The sequence below is a fragment of the Phoxinus phoxinus genome, assembly GCF_949152265.1.
Source record: "Phoxinus phoxinus genome assembly, chromosome: 21".
Lineage (NCBI taxonomy): Eukaryota > Metazoa > Chordata > Actinopteri > Cypriniformes > Leuciscidae > Phoxinus > Phoxinus phoxinus.
The window spans coordinates 30061164-30075399 of record NC_136896.1 but is presented as its reverse complement, the minus strand read 5'-3'; the positions used below and the strand labels follow the sequence as shown (position 1 = coordinate 30075399).

General features: G+C 43.9%; 1 protein-coding gene across 4 annotated transcripts in view; it reads left to right on the top strand.

Moving 5' to 3' along the window:
- The window catches only part of usp22 (ubiquitin specific peptidase 22), a 51616-nt gene extending 37570 nt beyond the window's left edge, over nt 1-14046 (top strand). For 2 of the 4 annotated variants that reach the window (XM_079594324.1, XM_079594326.1), the window contains 8 exons: nt 469-616; nt 2445-2547; nt 3794-3952; nt 4064-4190; nt 7892-7983; nt 8964-9026; nt 9162-9311; nt 12671-14046. In XM_079594324.1, coding sequence (XP_079450450.1) covers nt 469-616; nt 2445-2547; nt 3794-3952; nt 4064-4190; nt 7892-7983; nt 8964-9026; nt 9162-9311; nt 12671-12713 — 885 coding nt within the window. In that variant the 3' untranslated portion in view covers nt 12714-14046. Of the gene's footprint in view, nt 1-468; nt 617-2441; nt 2548-3793; nt 3953-4063; nt 4191-7891; nt 7984-8963; nt 9027-9161; nt 9312-12670 lie in introns of all 4 variants that reach the window. The other 2 variants (XM_079594327.1, XM_079594325.1) reach the window with 1 other exon arrangement.
- The last annotated feature ends 190 nt before the right edge of the window (nt 14047-14236 follow it).

The following is a 14236-nucleotide window of genomic DNA, read 5'->3' as shown; positions in this document are numbered from 1 at the left end:
AATACACACACATATATTATGTAAACACAAACATTTATTTTGGATTCGATTAATCGCGATTAATCGTTTACAGCCCTGCGCGTGTTGCACGTTATAAGCGACTCAAACTCAGTGCTTTCACACGTGAGCCGATCATCACTGACAAGCTGCGCATAACTAATAATCAGACTTTACCATTTCATAATCACGATAAGCCAAATCAATTTAAGTGCGATTTCATGTAAACTGCGATTAATTGTGCAGCGCTATTGAGCATCAAATCATCATATTATACTGATTTCTGAAGGATCATGTGACACTGAAGACCGGAGTAATGATGCTGAAAATACAGCTTTGATCACAGGAATAAATTATATTTAGCAATATATTCACATTTATTTTCAAATGCAATAATATATTGCATTTTTTACTGTATTTTGATCAAATAAATGTACATGTCGCTCATGTCTCTGTCGCTCTCTGCTGTAGTTTTACTCGGGTCATCGCTCTCCTCACATTCCCTTCCGGCTGCTGCACCTGGTCTGGACTCACGCTCGACACCTGGCCGGATACGAGCAGCAAGACGCTCACGAGTTCCTGATCGCTGCACTCGACGTGCTGCACAGACACTGCAAAGGTACCGCAGCCAATCACACGCTCTACAGCTTTACCAGCTGACTGTTCGCAGCCTTTAGTTACGGTTGCTATGTCCGACAAGCCACGCCTCTCTCACGCCACACCATGTTCTCACGCAGTGAACAATACAAAGTCTCAACTTTCAAATTGCATTATTTTTTAAAGAAATTTAAACGATAAATACCGTTTTGTGGCTCTTTAATGTGTAAACCGATCATATCTTCCTTCTAGTTCATTTATAGCATCAAATAAACATGAATGAACATCAGAAGGAATGTTGTTTTAACCGCAGCAAGACGTCACCGTTTTTCGAGTTCACCGAGGTTAATATACTAACTCTCCTGACTGCTTTTGTCGGACAAAAATGGCGGATTATGATTGGTCAGATCGCCTGTCAATCAAACTCCCTGAGAAGGGTGAATTGAATGAAACGCAGCATTAGCTTGCTAGTTATATCCGTTCCACCTGGCTGCTTTTCAGATGAAATGTGTGGTTTAGAGCAGGAAAGATGACGAAGTAACGCTGCATGATGTGTGTTAATGGTGACGGCTGTATTTTAGGACTAATCTGCTGTCGGAAAGCAAGACGAGCCGGAACAGAATGCATGACAGGCGGGTACAGATGCGCATTAAAGATGACATCCTCTGCTATTGGCTGGACAGACAAAAAGCCCGCCTCAAAATCACGCTATTGGTGGAGCCGGTGTTGCTGTGTCCAATTAAAACAATGTTATGATAGTGAAAATATTTTAACATATCAAGAAAATGACACACATTTACCTTTAAAGTAGGGTTGCAAGATTCGGCGGGAATTAAAAAAAAAAAACTTTTTTCTCTCTTTCTGATAAAAATTGCTATTGTGATTTAAAATGCACTTTAAAAAGCTTTACTGTGTTTGTTAGGCTGCAAAATTTGGCCACATTTAGTGATCTATGCAGCAATACGACTAAAATAATGAATAATAATAGATACTATTATTTGTATTATGGCTATTATTATCACTAAATAGAAATATGAAGCAAGATTTATTAAAACACCATTTTTTTATTTTACAGTATTTTTAAACATTAGTGTTTAAGAAGATAAAAATTAGTATAATTAAAGTTATTTTAACTGTAACATTACTATACTAATAAGTTTTTCTTAAGAAAACATAAGCATCAAGCTTTTATTTAGCCGTTTCCCTTCATGCAACATGTTTATTTTATGAAATCACAGCGTTTGCGGTGTGATAATCGGTTTATTTATTATATACAGAGCTATTAATCGGTCAGCTCTCTGTCTTTAACATCTAAGAGCTTTCACATGTTTTTCTGGATCATCTGCAGATTTAATGCATGTTATTTCATAAAGATCATCACTCGCAGCACCGTTAGCTTTATAGTACGCCAGCGCTTCTCATGTAAGATCTACTTGTTATTCATGTGCAGATTTGTGATTCTGTAGGATGAAGCATTTCCTCCTTAAAATATTGATTCGCCTCTGAGCGCGCGCATGTGCGAGAGCGAAGGAGGGAGTCTTGTCGCAGTGTGCGCACCGAGGTCGGAGTCGGTGGGCGATGGGAGCAAGCGCTTCGAAGCGGAGACGGAAGAGCGAGCGAATGAAACCGAGAGGATATAGATGTAGAGTCGGTAGACGGATCTCACTCTTTCTCCTGCAGTGTGAAAGCAAAGGGAGGGGTGTTTCTGCAGCAGTCCGAGCGCTGCTTTCTAATCAGACCTTCTCTGTCTCTCTCTCTCTCTCTCTGTGTGTGTGTGTGTGTGTGTGTGTGTGTGTGTGTGTGTGCGCGCGTGTGTGTGTTCATATGCTGCTTCCATGTCCGCTAAGGAGATGATAATGGGAAAAAAGCCAACAACCCAAACCACTGCAACTGCATCATTGACCAAATCTTCACAGGAGGCCTGCAGTCTGACGTCACCTGCCAAGTCTGCCAGTAAGACCAGATATACAGCAGTGTGTGTGTGTGTTGAAACGAGGCGAGCGAACATCTGTCAACCGTTCATATATCTGTTCTTGCTTTAATTGACACATTGAAATGAATGTGTTGATGTATGCAAGAATGAACTGACATTCTGCTTGTTTTTTGTGAATAAGGCCACTTTTAAGTCCCTTTTTTAAAGTCTTGAGGTTGTTTTTGGGCTCTAATACAATACATTTTCATGTTTGAATGTTTAAAAACACATTATTTTCCTCATATTCTCCATTGTTGCGGCTCCTCTCTTCCCAGTCTGTCAGTAACACCCTGTTTAGTTCCTCTCTATGAAGCCCCTCCTTCTGAAAACACACTGTGCTCTGATTGGTCGGCTGGAGCAGTGTGTTGTGATTGGTCGAGTGCTTCGAGTGTGTTTGGAAAGGTCCCGCCCCTTACCATAACCGCCAGTTTAACACACTACTAACTAACTCGACCAGGCCACGCCCATTTATTCTGCATATTAATTATTATAATGAGGAATCTTGTGATGTGTTTGTTCCCGGAAGAAACTCGAGACTACAATGGAGGCGTTTCAGGAGTTCAGAAACACTGACACTGATATAGAGGATAACTTTGTACTTTTGTAACTTTGCAGAGATTTTTCACTCTCTCTGTGTGTGTGTGTGTGTGTGTGTGTGTGTGTGTGTGTGTGTGCTGAACAAGGAAGATGAACATGTAAAAAAGCACAATATAGATTAGGACCCCTTTAAGACAATTGACTCAGCATCCATTTTAGTAAGCTTCTTTTATGTAGGCAGTTGACATACTAGTACCCCTGATTTTACATTTCTATTACATAATTAAAAAAAATAAGTCTTATAGCAATGGTTTTGTTAATTTTTCACTGTAAAAAGATATATATTTTATTAAATTTGTTGCCTTAAAATGCTCCCTAGTCCCTACATAGGCCGCTCCCTAGGTTTTGCAACAGAGCCCGTGTCTATGCATCTTATTTTAGTAGTAGCCTTTATTGTCACTTAGTCACAAGTACCAGTGAAATTAGTTTTCTCTAAATAAATGCTCCTCAACGCCACCTTGTGTTTAACAGAGGTATTGCATTCCTGCCGTTTCTTGATTATTTGAGTGCAAATGCATCCATCAAATCAAGTTTGAATGGTTTCTGTCCAATTCACGAGTGTTATTTGAGGTTGTGCATTAGTAGCGCTGAGAAAAAGATTAGATTAATCCGTGTTTTGTGTGTCTGCAGTGGAGTCTCCACCACAATAGACCCGTTCTGGGACATTAGCTTGGATCTGCCGGGTTCGTCCACCCCGTTCTGGCCGCTGAGCCCGGGCAGTGACGGCAGTGTGGTGAACGGAGACAGTCATCCCAGCGGAGCCACCACTCTCACAGACTGCCTGCGCAGGTGCACACACACACACACACACACACACACACACACACACACACACACACACACACACACACGGATCTGTGATCGCACCGGACGCCACTGACTCACGCTTCTGCATTGCAGGTTCACCCGACCCGAACACTTAGGAAGCAGCGCCAAGATCAAATGCAGCGGTTGCCATAGTTACCAGGAGTCCACCAAGCAGCTGACTATGAAGAGACTTCCTATCGTGGCGTGTTTCCACCTCAAAGTACGTGTGTGTGTGTGTGCGCTCTTGTTTGTGATTTATGAGGACACAAATTTGTATAATGATGTGTATTACAACATTTCACGAGTCCTCATAATTCAAATAGCTTAAAAAACATAAAAAACAATGTTTTATTAAAAATGTAAAAATGCAGAATGTTTCCTGTGATGGGCAGGTTTAGGGATAGGGTCAGTGTGTGTGTGTGTGTGTGTGATGGGCAGGTTTAGGGATAGGGGCAGTGTGTGTGTGTGTGTGTGATGGGCAGGTTTAGGGATAGGGGCAGTGTGTGTGAGATGGGCAGGTTTAGGGATGGGGCAGTGTGTGTGTGTGTGTGTGTGTGATGGGCAGGTTTAGGGATAGGGGCAGTGTGTGTGTGTGTGTGATGGGCAGGTTTAGGGATAGGGTCAGTGTGTGTGTGTGTGTGTGATGGGCAGGTTTAGGGATAGGGGCAGTGTGTGTGAGATGGGCAGGTTTAGGGATAGGGGCAGTGTGTGTGTGTGATGGGCAGGTTTAGGGATGGGGCAGTGTGTGTGTGTGTGTGTGTGTGTGTGTGTGTGTGTGTGTGTGTGTGTGATGGGCAGGTTTAGGGATAGGGGCAGTGTGTCTGTGTGATGGGCAGGTTTAGGGATAGGGGCAGTGTGTGTGTGTGATGGGCAGGTTTAGGGATGGGGCAGTGTGTGTGTGTGTGTGTGTGTGTGATGGGCAGGTTTAGGGATAGGGGCAGTGTGTGTGTGTGTGTGATGGGCAGGTTTAGGGATAGGGTCAGTGTGTGTGTGTGTGTGTGTGATGGGCAGGTTTAGGGATAGGGGCAGTGTGTGTGAGATGGGCAGGTTTAGGGATAGGGGCAGTGTGTGTGTGTGATGGGCAGGTTTAGGGATGGGGCAGTGTGTGTGTGTGTGTGTGTGTGTGATGGGCAGGTTTAGGGATAGGGGCAGTGTGTGTGTGTGATGGGCAGGTTTAGGGATAGGGGCAGTGTGTGTGTGTGATGGGCAGGTTTAGGGATGGGGCAGTGTGTGTGTGTGTGTGTGTGTGTGTGTGATGGGCAGGTTTAGGGATAGGGGCAGTGTGTGTGTGTGTGATGGGCAGGTTTAGGGATAGGGGCAGTGTGTGTGTGTGTGTGTGATGGGCAGGTTTAGGGATAGGGCAGTGTGTGTGTGTGTGATGGGCAGGTTAAGGGATAGGGGCAGTGTGTGTGTGTGATGGGCAGGTTTAGGGATAGGGGCAGTGTGTGTGTGTGATGGGCAGGTTTAGGGATAGGGGCAGTGTGTGTGTGTGATGGGCAGGTTTAGGGATAGGGGCAGTGTGTGTGTGTGTGTGTGTGTGTGTGTGATGGGCAGGTTTAGGGATGGGGGCAGTGTGTGTGTGTGTGTGTGATGGGCAGGTTTAGGGATGGGGCAGTGTGTGTGTGTGTGTGTGTGTGTGATGGGCAGGTTTAGGGATAGGGGCAGTGTGTGTGTGTGTGTGTGATGGGCAGGTTTAGGGATAGGGGCAGTGTGTGTGTGTGTGTGTGTGATGGGCAGGTTTAGGGATAGGGGCAGTGTGTGTGTGTGATGGGCAGGTTTAGGGATGGGGCAGTGTGTGTGTGTGTGTGTGTGTGTGATGGGCAGGTTTAGGGATAGGGGCAGTGTGTGTGTGTGTGTGATGGGCAGGTTTAGGGATAGGGTCAGTGTGTGTGTGTGTGTGTGTGATGGGCAGGTTTAGGGATAGGGGCAGTGTGTGTGAGATGGGCAGGTTTAGGGATAGGGGCAGTGTGTGTGTGTGATGGGCAGGTTTAGGGATGGGGCAGTGTGTGTGTGTGTGTGATGGGCAGGTTTAGGGATAGGGTCAGTGTGTGTGTGTGTGTGTGTGATGGGCAGGTTTAGGGATAGGGGCAGTGTGTGTGAGATGGGCAGGTTTAGGGATAGGGGCAGTGTGTGTGTGTGATGGGCAGGTTTAGGGATGGGGCAGTGTGTGTGTGTGTGTGTGTGTGTGTGTGTGTGTGATGGGCAGGTTTAGGGATAGGGGCAGTGTGTGTGTGTGATGGGCAGGTTTAGGGATAGGGGCAGTGTGTGTGTGTGATGGGCAGGTTTAGGGATGGGGCAGTGTGTGTGTGTGTGTGTGTGTGTGACGGGCAGGTTTAGGGATAGGGGCAGTGTGTGTGTGTGTGATGGGCAGGTTTAGGGATAGGGGCAGTGTGTGTGTGTGTGTGTGATGGGCAGGTTTAGGGATAGGGCAGTGTGTGTGTGTGTGATGGGCAGGTTAAGGGATAGGGGCAGTGTGTGTGTGTGATGGGCAGGTTTAGGGATAGGGGCAGTGTGTGTGTGTGATGGGCAGGTTTAGGGATAGGGGCAGTGTGTGTGATGGGCAGGTTTAGGGATAGGGGCAGTGTGTGTGTGTGATGGGCAGGTTTAGGGATAGGGGCAGTGTGTGTGTGTGATGGGCAGGTTTAGGGATAGGGGCAGTGTGTGTGTGTGTGTGTGTGTGTGTGATGGGCAGGTTTAGGGATGGGGGCAGTGTGTGTGTGTGTGATGGGCAGGTTTAGGGATAGGGGCAGTGTGTGTGTGTGATGGGCAGGTTTAGGGATAGGGGCAGTGTGTGTGTGTGATGGGCAGGTTTAGGGATAGGGGCAGTGTGTGTGTGTGATGGGCAGGTTTAGGGATAGGGGCAGTGTGTGTGTGTGATGGGCAGGTTTAGGGATAGGGGCAGTGTGTGTGTGTGATGGGCAGGTTTAGGGATAGGGGCAGTGTGTGTGATGGGCAGGTTTAGGGATAGGGGCAGTGTGTGTGTGTGATGGGCAGGTTTAGGGATAGGGGCAGTGTGTGTGTGTGATGGGCAGGTTTAGGGATAGGGGCAGTGTGTGTGTGTGTGTGTGTGTGTGTGATGGGCAGGTTTAGGGATGGGGGCAGTGTGTGTGTGTGTGTGTGATGGGCAGGTTTAGGGATGGGGCAGTGTGTGTGTGTGTGTGTGTGTGTGTGTGTGTGTGTGTGATGGGCAGGTTTAGGGATAGGGGCAGTGTGTGTGTGTGTGTGTGTGATGGGCAGGTTTAGGGATAGGGGCAGTGTGTGTGTGTGTGTGTGTGATGGGCAGGTTTAGGGATGGGGGCAGTGTGTGTGTGTGTGTGTGATGGGCAGGTTTAGGGATGGGGCAGTGTGTGTGTGTGTGTGTGTGTGTGTGTGTGTGTGTGTGTGTGTGTGTGTGTGTGTGTGTGTGTGTGTGATGGGCAGGTTTAGGGATAGGGGCAGTGTGTGTGTGTGTGTGGGCAGGTTTAGGGATAGGGGCAGTGTGTGTGTGTGTGTGTGTGTGATGGGCAGGTTTAGGGATGGGGGCAGTGTGTGTGTGTGTGTGTGATGGGCAGGTTTAGGGATGGGGCAGTGTGTGTGTGTGTGTGTGTGTGTGTGTGTGTGTGTGTGTGTGTGTGTGTGTGTGTGTGTGTGATGGGCAGGTTTAGGGATAGGGGCAGTGTGTGTGTGTGTGTGATGGGCAGGTTTAGGGATAGGGGCAGTGTGTGTGTGATGGGCAGGTTTAGGGATAGGGGCAGTGTGTGTGTGATGGGCAGGTTTAGGGATAGGGGCAGTGTAAGGGGAGAGAATATACAGTTTGTACAGTATAAAAACCATTACACCTATGGAATGTCCTCACACACACACACACACACACATTTGTTTTGCTATACTTGTGTGTGTGTGTAAACCCCGTCTCTCACTCCTGTGTTCTCTTCTGTCCAGCGGTTCGAGCATTCAGCGAAGCTCCGGCGTAAGATCACCACCTACGTGTCCTTTCCTCTGGAGCTGGACATGACGCCCTTCATGGCCTCCAGGTACAGCCTCACTCGGCTCTTCTCACACTCGCACAATCACACACTCGCCAGCTCTGCTCACACTCGCCGAGCGCCACATGCGAGTGAAGATCAGCGCCGGCGAGTGTGTGATACGGTGTCAGTCGCCAGATGGCCAGCATCAGTTTCTTGAATTCTAACAAATGCAATGTTGAGTGGACAAATCCACCTGCGCTTCAGTGGACAAATCCAGTCAAAATTATGTAAAAAACAACAACAAAAAATGCTTGTCTCGGTGGGAATCCTAGTAAACCTCGTCGGTTATGTCTTAAAGGGTTAGTTGACCCAGAACTGTAAACTCTGTCAGTAATGACTCTCCCTCATGTTGTTCCCCGTCAGACTTTCCTTCATCTTCGGGACACATATGAAGATATTAGTGATTAAATCTGAGCGCTGTCTCACTCCTCCATAGGCTTCTGTTGTAATTGAAACTTGCCGGCCCAGAAAGTTAGTAAAGACATCGTTCAAATAGTCCAAGTGACAACAGCGGCTCAACCTTAAGTTTATCAAGAATACTTTCTGTGCGCAAAAAACAACTCTTGATGTTCTTCTGTGTGTTCCTCTGAGTTCACGTAGTGTAACAGCGCAGGCGCAGCGCTTCTGGGGTGTACGTCAGTACATCCAAATGAATGTAGCAGCGCTTCGCCAGAACGGAGGCTCACTATTGGCCAGCATCACACACATGACCAGCGTCGGCCAATAGTGAGCCTACATTTTTTTTAGCCGTGGTGTCAAATTGGAATAGAGGAATGTGAATTTTCACTGGTATCTAAAATGTTGTTGACATGGCTGGTAAAAATATACTTTTGGCTGATAAATTTTCTTAAGTCACCAGCCATTGGCAACAAAAATGTATCTGATGCCTGTCAACACAGACGCCAACGTTCAGTCATGGATTCATCATGAAGGAAGTGCAGTGACTCTGCTAATTAAATGCTAATGTATTTCTGTTTGTCTCGCAGTAAAGAGAGCCGAATGAATGGACAGTACCAGCAACCAGTGGACTCATTAAACAACGACAACAAGTAAGTGACTGACTCAACAGCATCAGCTCCGTGTGTGTGTGTGATAGTGAGATCACGGTAAAGCTGCTTTAAAACAAACTATATTGTTGAAAGCGCTATATAAATGAATGTGACTTGACTTGTGTGTGTGCGCAGGTATTCTCTGTTCGCAGTGGTGAATCATCAGGGCACGTTGGAGAGCGGCCATTACACCACATTCATCCGGCAGCACAAGGACCAGTGGTTTAAGTGTGATGACGCCATTATCACTAAAGCCAGCATTAAAGATGTCCTGGACAGCGAGGGGTCAGTCTCACACACATCTACACACACCAACACTACACTTGAGTTTCATTGCATTCAAAACCAAATATCAAACTTTAGCAGATAAATTATGCTGGACTAGAAATAACTATACTTGTTTTGCTTAAAGTGAGCTTATGCTTTCTTAAAGGGATTGTTCACCCACAAATTAACATTTAGGTGTCTCTTTATATTCAGTACAACAGTAAATATCTGATAACTAATAGTTCATAGCATGCACTTATTATAAAGTAAGCATTAGTAAATAGTTAATTCATCTTTTATAAAGCATTAATAGACATTAGTTAGCAGCTTATAAATACAGCTATAAATGCTTATAAATCAAGAATAATCTATAATGTGTTTAATAATTTTCATACTTTATTACTTTATAATTTCTAAATTAAGTATTACATAATTTACAATACAGTTATTTAGCAGTTGTCAGTGGTTTGTAAAAGCTTTACGAGGCATAAATAATCCTCACTTAAAGGGACACTAAGTAGGAATTACTCCCATCTAGTGGCCTATTTTGCTCTCCAGGGGGGAGATGTTTTGAAACATTGTTATTCATAAAAATAAATCATGAACTTCAACATGAACTTCATCACTGTATTTGTAGGAATTGTAAAATCTTTTTTTCTTAACTGAAGTAGCCTAATGCAATATTTTTACTCTAATAGCTTATCTTTCCCCACACATATGAACTGATATGAACGTTAACTTTACATCGCGATGCTGAGCTACAGTGAAATGATAGAAAAGACATGATCTGTGATAGCAATTCGCCTCATTCGCGCAAACTGGAGTAGAATGAGGCTCGCGTCTACTGCGCCGCGTTAAACATCTACGAACGCCGATCCAAGTGCGCTGAACTGTGTAGAATCTCATATGGTCCGTTGTTTCCGGAAGGATATGTACACGTAGCCTACTGTTCGCGCTCACCTTATCACAACTTATAGCTCGTTCACATCTCACCAGCGCACTTGGATCGGCGTTCGTAGATCGACTGGTAGTGACTGTTTTTCAAAGATGGCTTCTGCCTGTATACGCGAAGTTGACTGTATGTATAAAATATCTTCTTATTAAACTGTCTGGACACTGACACAGTTCTCAATGCTTCGGTTTGAAGGTAGGGACCCTCATTATGCTACCGTGTTAGTGTGGGGCTATTTTGAGCCTTGTTAGTGATATTAACAAGCGATTTTTATTCGTCATTACGCTATGCCCAATATACTATCGTTATACTAGCATTATAGGCTAAACTGTTTTTAGAGATAAAACTATTTACATTCTAAAATCATGAAAACAAATCTCAGATAACGGTTGACTAGGTAACAATGTGTAATTAGACCAAAGGTTCATTTTGCGCTGGAGTTCTCCTTTAAAACTACAACACCACACCGGATCTAGCTAGACCAGAAACAAAACAACAGGCGCCGCACACACTGGTTTGGGCTTGCGATGCGAACCGGCCAAAGAGTGGACGAGAGGCGCAGCGCCGAGCCGCGTCTACAACTCGTATCGCACACTGGACGCGCACTTTCTCAGTTTATGGCCAGCAATAAAAACACTGAATGGCGCCGCCGGTGTGTGTACACTCATAGAGAATAATGTGTTTGAATTTTAAATACGAGGCGCGGCGCTTCTCGTCCGGTGTGCGACTCCCTTTTAACGTTACGTTTTGAGTGGATGAATGATGAGCGCGAGACGCCAAGATGGAGGCCAATAAGATTCTGAATGGAAAGTTTACTTTAAAAAAGTTGCCAAATGGTTCAATTGACAAGACCAAAGTGATCTGTGTGTGTGTCGTTGTGAACTGAGCTATCATCGTCCAGTCTGAAATGCCACTTGATTGCCAAGCACACACACACACACTGATGCGTTTCTACGCCCACTCGTCAATATCAGTAGTGTTACCTCGTCAGTATTTCTTTCACTCTTTAATTGATGGACAGAGTTACATTGTGTGAGAGATTATTCGCTCCAAGTGAGAATGTTAGTGTGAAATTGAACACCGTATATGCCAATGTTGTTTTCAATAAAAAACATTTGCACAAAGCAAGCCGATCCACTTTTCCATGCTGATAAGAGCATTAAAATGAGAAAAATTAATGGGACAAAAAGAAATCAAGAGACATTTAGAATAGATAAAAATGTGCGATTAATCGCGAGTTAACTATGACATTAATGTGATTAATCGCGATTAAATATTTTAATCGTTTGACAGCCCTAGTTTATATATATTTATACTACAGGGCCGTTGAATGCTTGAATCTGATTGGTTGACGAACGTTCTGAGGTGTGCGATTATTTTCAGGGAACCGCACGGCTAAAGTAGTTCCGGCAGGTCTTGACCTCATTACAGTTCCATATCACTTCGCGTAGTCAACTGTAATAACGGAAAAGAGGATACAATTCATAACAAGAGACACTGCAGCCCCATGCGCTTGATCTGCGATGTTCAATGTCTAACTTCACAATCAATGGAAACATGCAGTTTAATTTTAATAAATAAAGTAAACAGTCCTATACATAATCAATAAAAAAATTAACTGAATATTTAAATAAAGTGATAGTCCTGTTGCACGGGTTTTCGTAATTATTGAAGATAATATAACAAATAAATAAAATTGATAGGCCTATACTTGTTAAAAGGGCTTTGTGTTTCATTTATTAGCTAGTCTACTGTCACTAATAGAAAAAAAGAATGAACGAATTAATTAAAACGAATTGAATTAATAAATAAATAATAATATTGACGCACATGCTTCTCTCTAAGGCCGGTTATGAATGTAATTTGATACTAATGACTAATCATGCGCGCGTTTTCAGCGCGTTCAGTCGGTTCACAGCGGTGTTTAAAATCTGCTAGTGCATTCACAGTCAGAGAATGTTTCTAGTCGTTAGTGTGTCCAGCATTAGGCTACTCTGCTATCAGCGGCTCAAACCTCCGTTACTAACTCTAAAATGACGTTTTGGAATTAGCAACGGAGCATGGGTTTAGATGCGCAAGGAATTAGTCCTACATACAAGAGCGTTTTAATGACAAAAACTTTACAAACGTCTTGAAATACATCATCTGAACAATATTTCGAGGTGTGGTAACTGTAGTATAAGCGGAATAATTGACTCCAGGCAGTTGAATTATTATAAAAATAATGCACACCCGAGGTGGTAATGCGGTCACGACGCGAAGCGGAGTGGCCGTTACACCTCGGGTGTGCATTATTTTTATAATAATTCAACGGCCTGTCGTCAATTATTCCTTACAATGTATATATATGTATATATATATATATATATATATATATATATATATATATATATATTATATATATATGTGTTTTCTCTTTTTGCAGGTACTTGTTGTTTTACCATAAACAGTTCCTTGAATACGAGTAAGCCGAGATCCAGACGCGGTCCGAGTCCAAAGCTGTGAAGGGAGGATCGTACGAGTGACGGCGTGATGATGGAGAGCAGGAACAACACTTGCTCGTCCCGGGACACACGAGGACAAAATGCAGCCTTTCTCACTAAAGAACATTAAAAACAACAAAATATGAAATTAAAGGAAAAAAATAAAGAAAAAATGACACCGCTAAACCAATCTGCACTGAGCAACCGGAGCATACTTGACAGAAGAAGAAGAGGAGGAGGAGGAGAAGATGGAGAACCTCCGGCACTACAGACACACACAGACTGACATCTCATCGTCATCTTCATCTTCATCATCACGCGCACTTCACTCTCAGTTGCGTTTTCACCCACAAACAATATAAAGCATTCACGTGCATCAGTTCCCTCGTCCTCAAATGATTTCTCGAAGTACATGAGGGGGAAATATTCCTTTTTTATTTCTTCGTATGCATTATTGATGTACTGAATGCAACAGAACGGTGTTATTGACTTCAGCGTAAACCTATATCGTCGGTTGAGTTTGGAAATACTGTCCTTGTCCAGCACTTTTTTCTTTTCTTTTTTTCATTCGGAAAAGCTTGTTTTTTTTTCTTTTGGTTGAGGGCTGAAAATGTATCTCACACACACACACACACACACACTCTCTCACGCACATAAATCTATATATAAATCTATTTTTATAAGTCCTTCATTTCCTGTTTACGTGTCCTATACCCCCATCTTTTCTCTTTATGTGCTTAAAGTCTTGGGTATGAATGGAAAGTGTGTGTTTGCTGGGTTGCATCACAGATCTCTGGTTGGACGTGAGACGTTTCGGTTGCGGATGAATGTGGCTGCAGGTTTGTTTGGTTGTGAAGGCTTGTGTTTCAGACGCATTGTGAATGAAGACGTTTTCTTTCTGTTCATGTGATGCCTGTCGCCACCATGGCTCGATTCAGCAGTGTTATCCTCAGCCACATGTCGAGTGTGTGTGTGCGTGTATGTATGCATATCCTGTGTGTGTGTGTGTGCGCGCATGCAGGTATGTGGGCACCTGTGTGTTGGTGGTGTTAACGTGTGTGTGTGTGTGTGTGTGTGTGTGTGTGTGTGTGTGTACTGAATCAGTACTCAAACTTGGCATGCTGTTTAAACTGGATGCTAAAAGACTTTGGGGAGGATTTTATAAATGTTAATTATGTATCTATGTATAGTATGTATGTATGTAATGTATGTAAAACAAATCAATGGTGAAGAAAAAAAGTGCAGTGTCTGATTTGCTCTCCGGAAACGAGTTCAGGAATAACAACACAAGATTTCTGCTTTCTGCCGGGATGGAAGTTTTTATTATTTATTTCAATAGCAATGAGTTTTTCCTCAATTAATTTCATTCTTTCTCATTCGCCTCTGTATCCTTTGTTCTCTGCTTTCACCATTTTTTAGACCATCTTTATTTCTGCTGGAAAACCCACAACAAAAAAACGTAAAACAGATTTTTCATGCACTTATGAGGGCTATTTTGCCTCCATAAC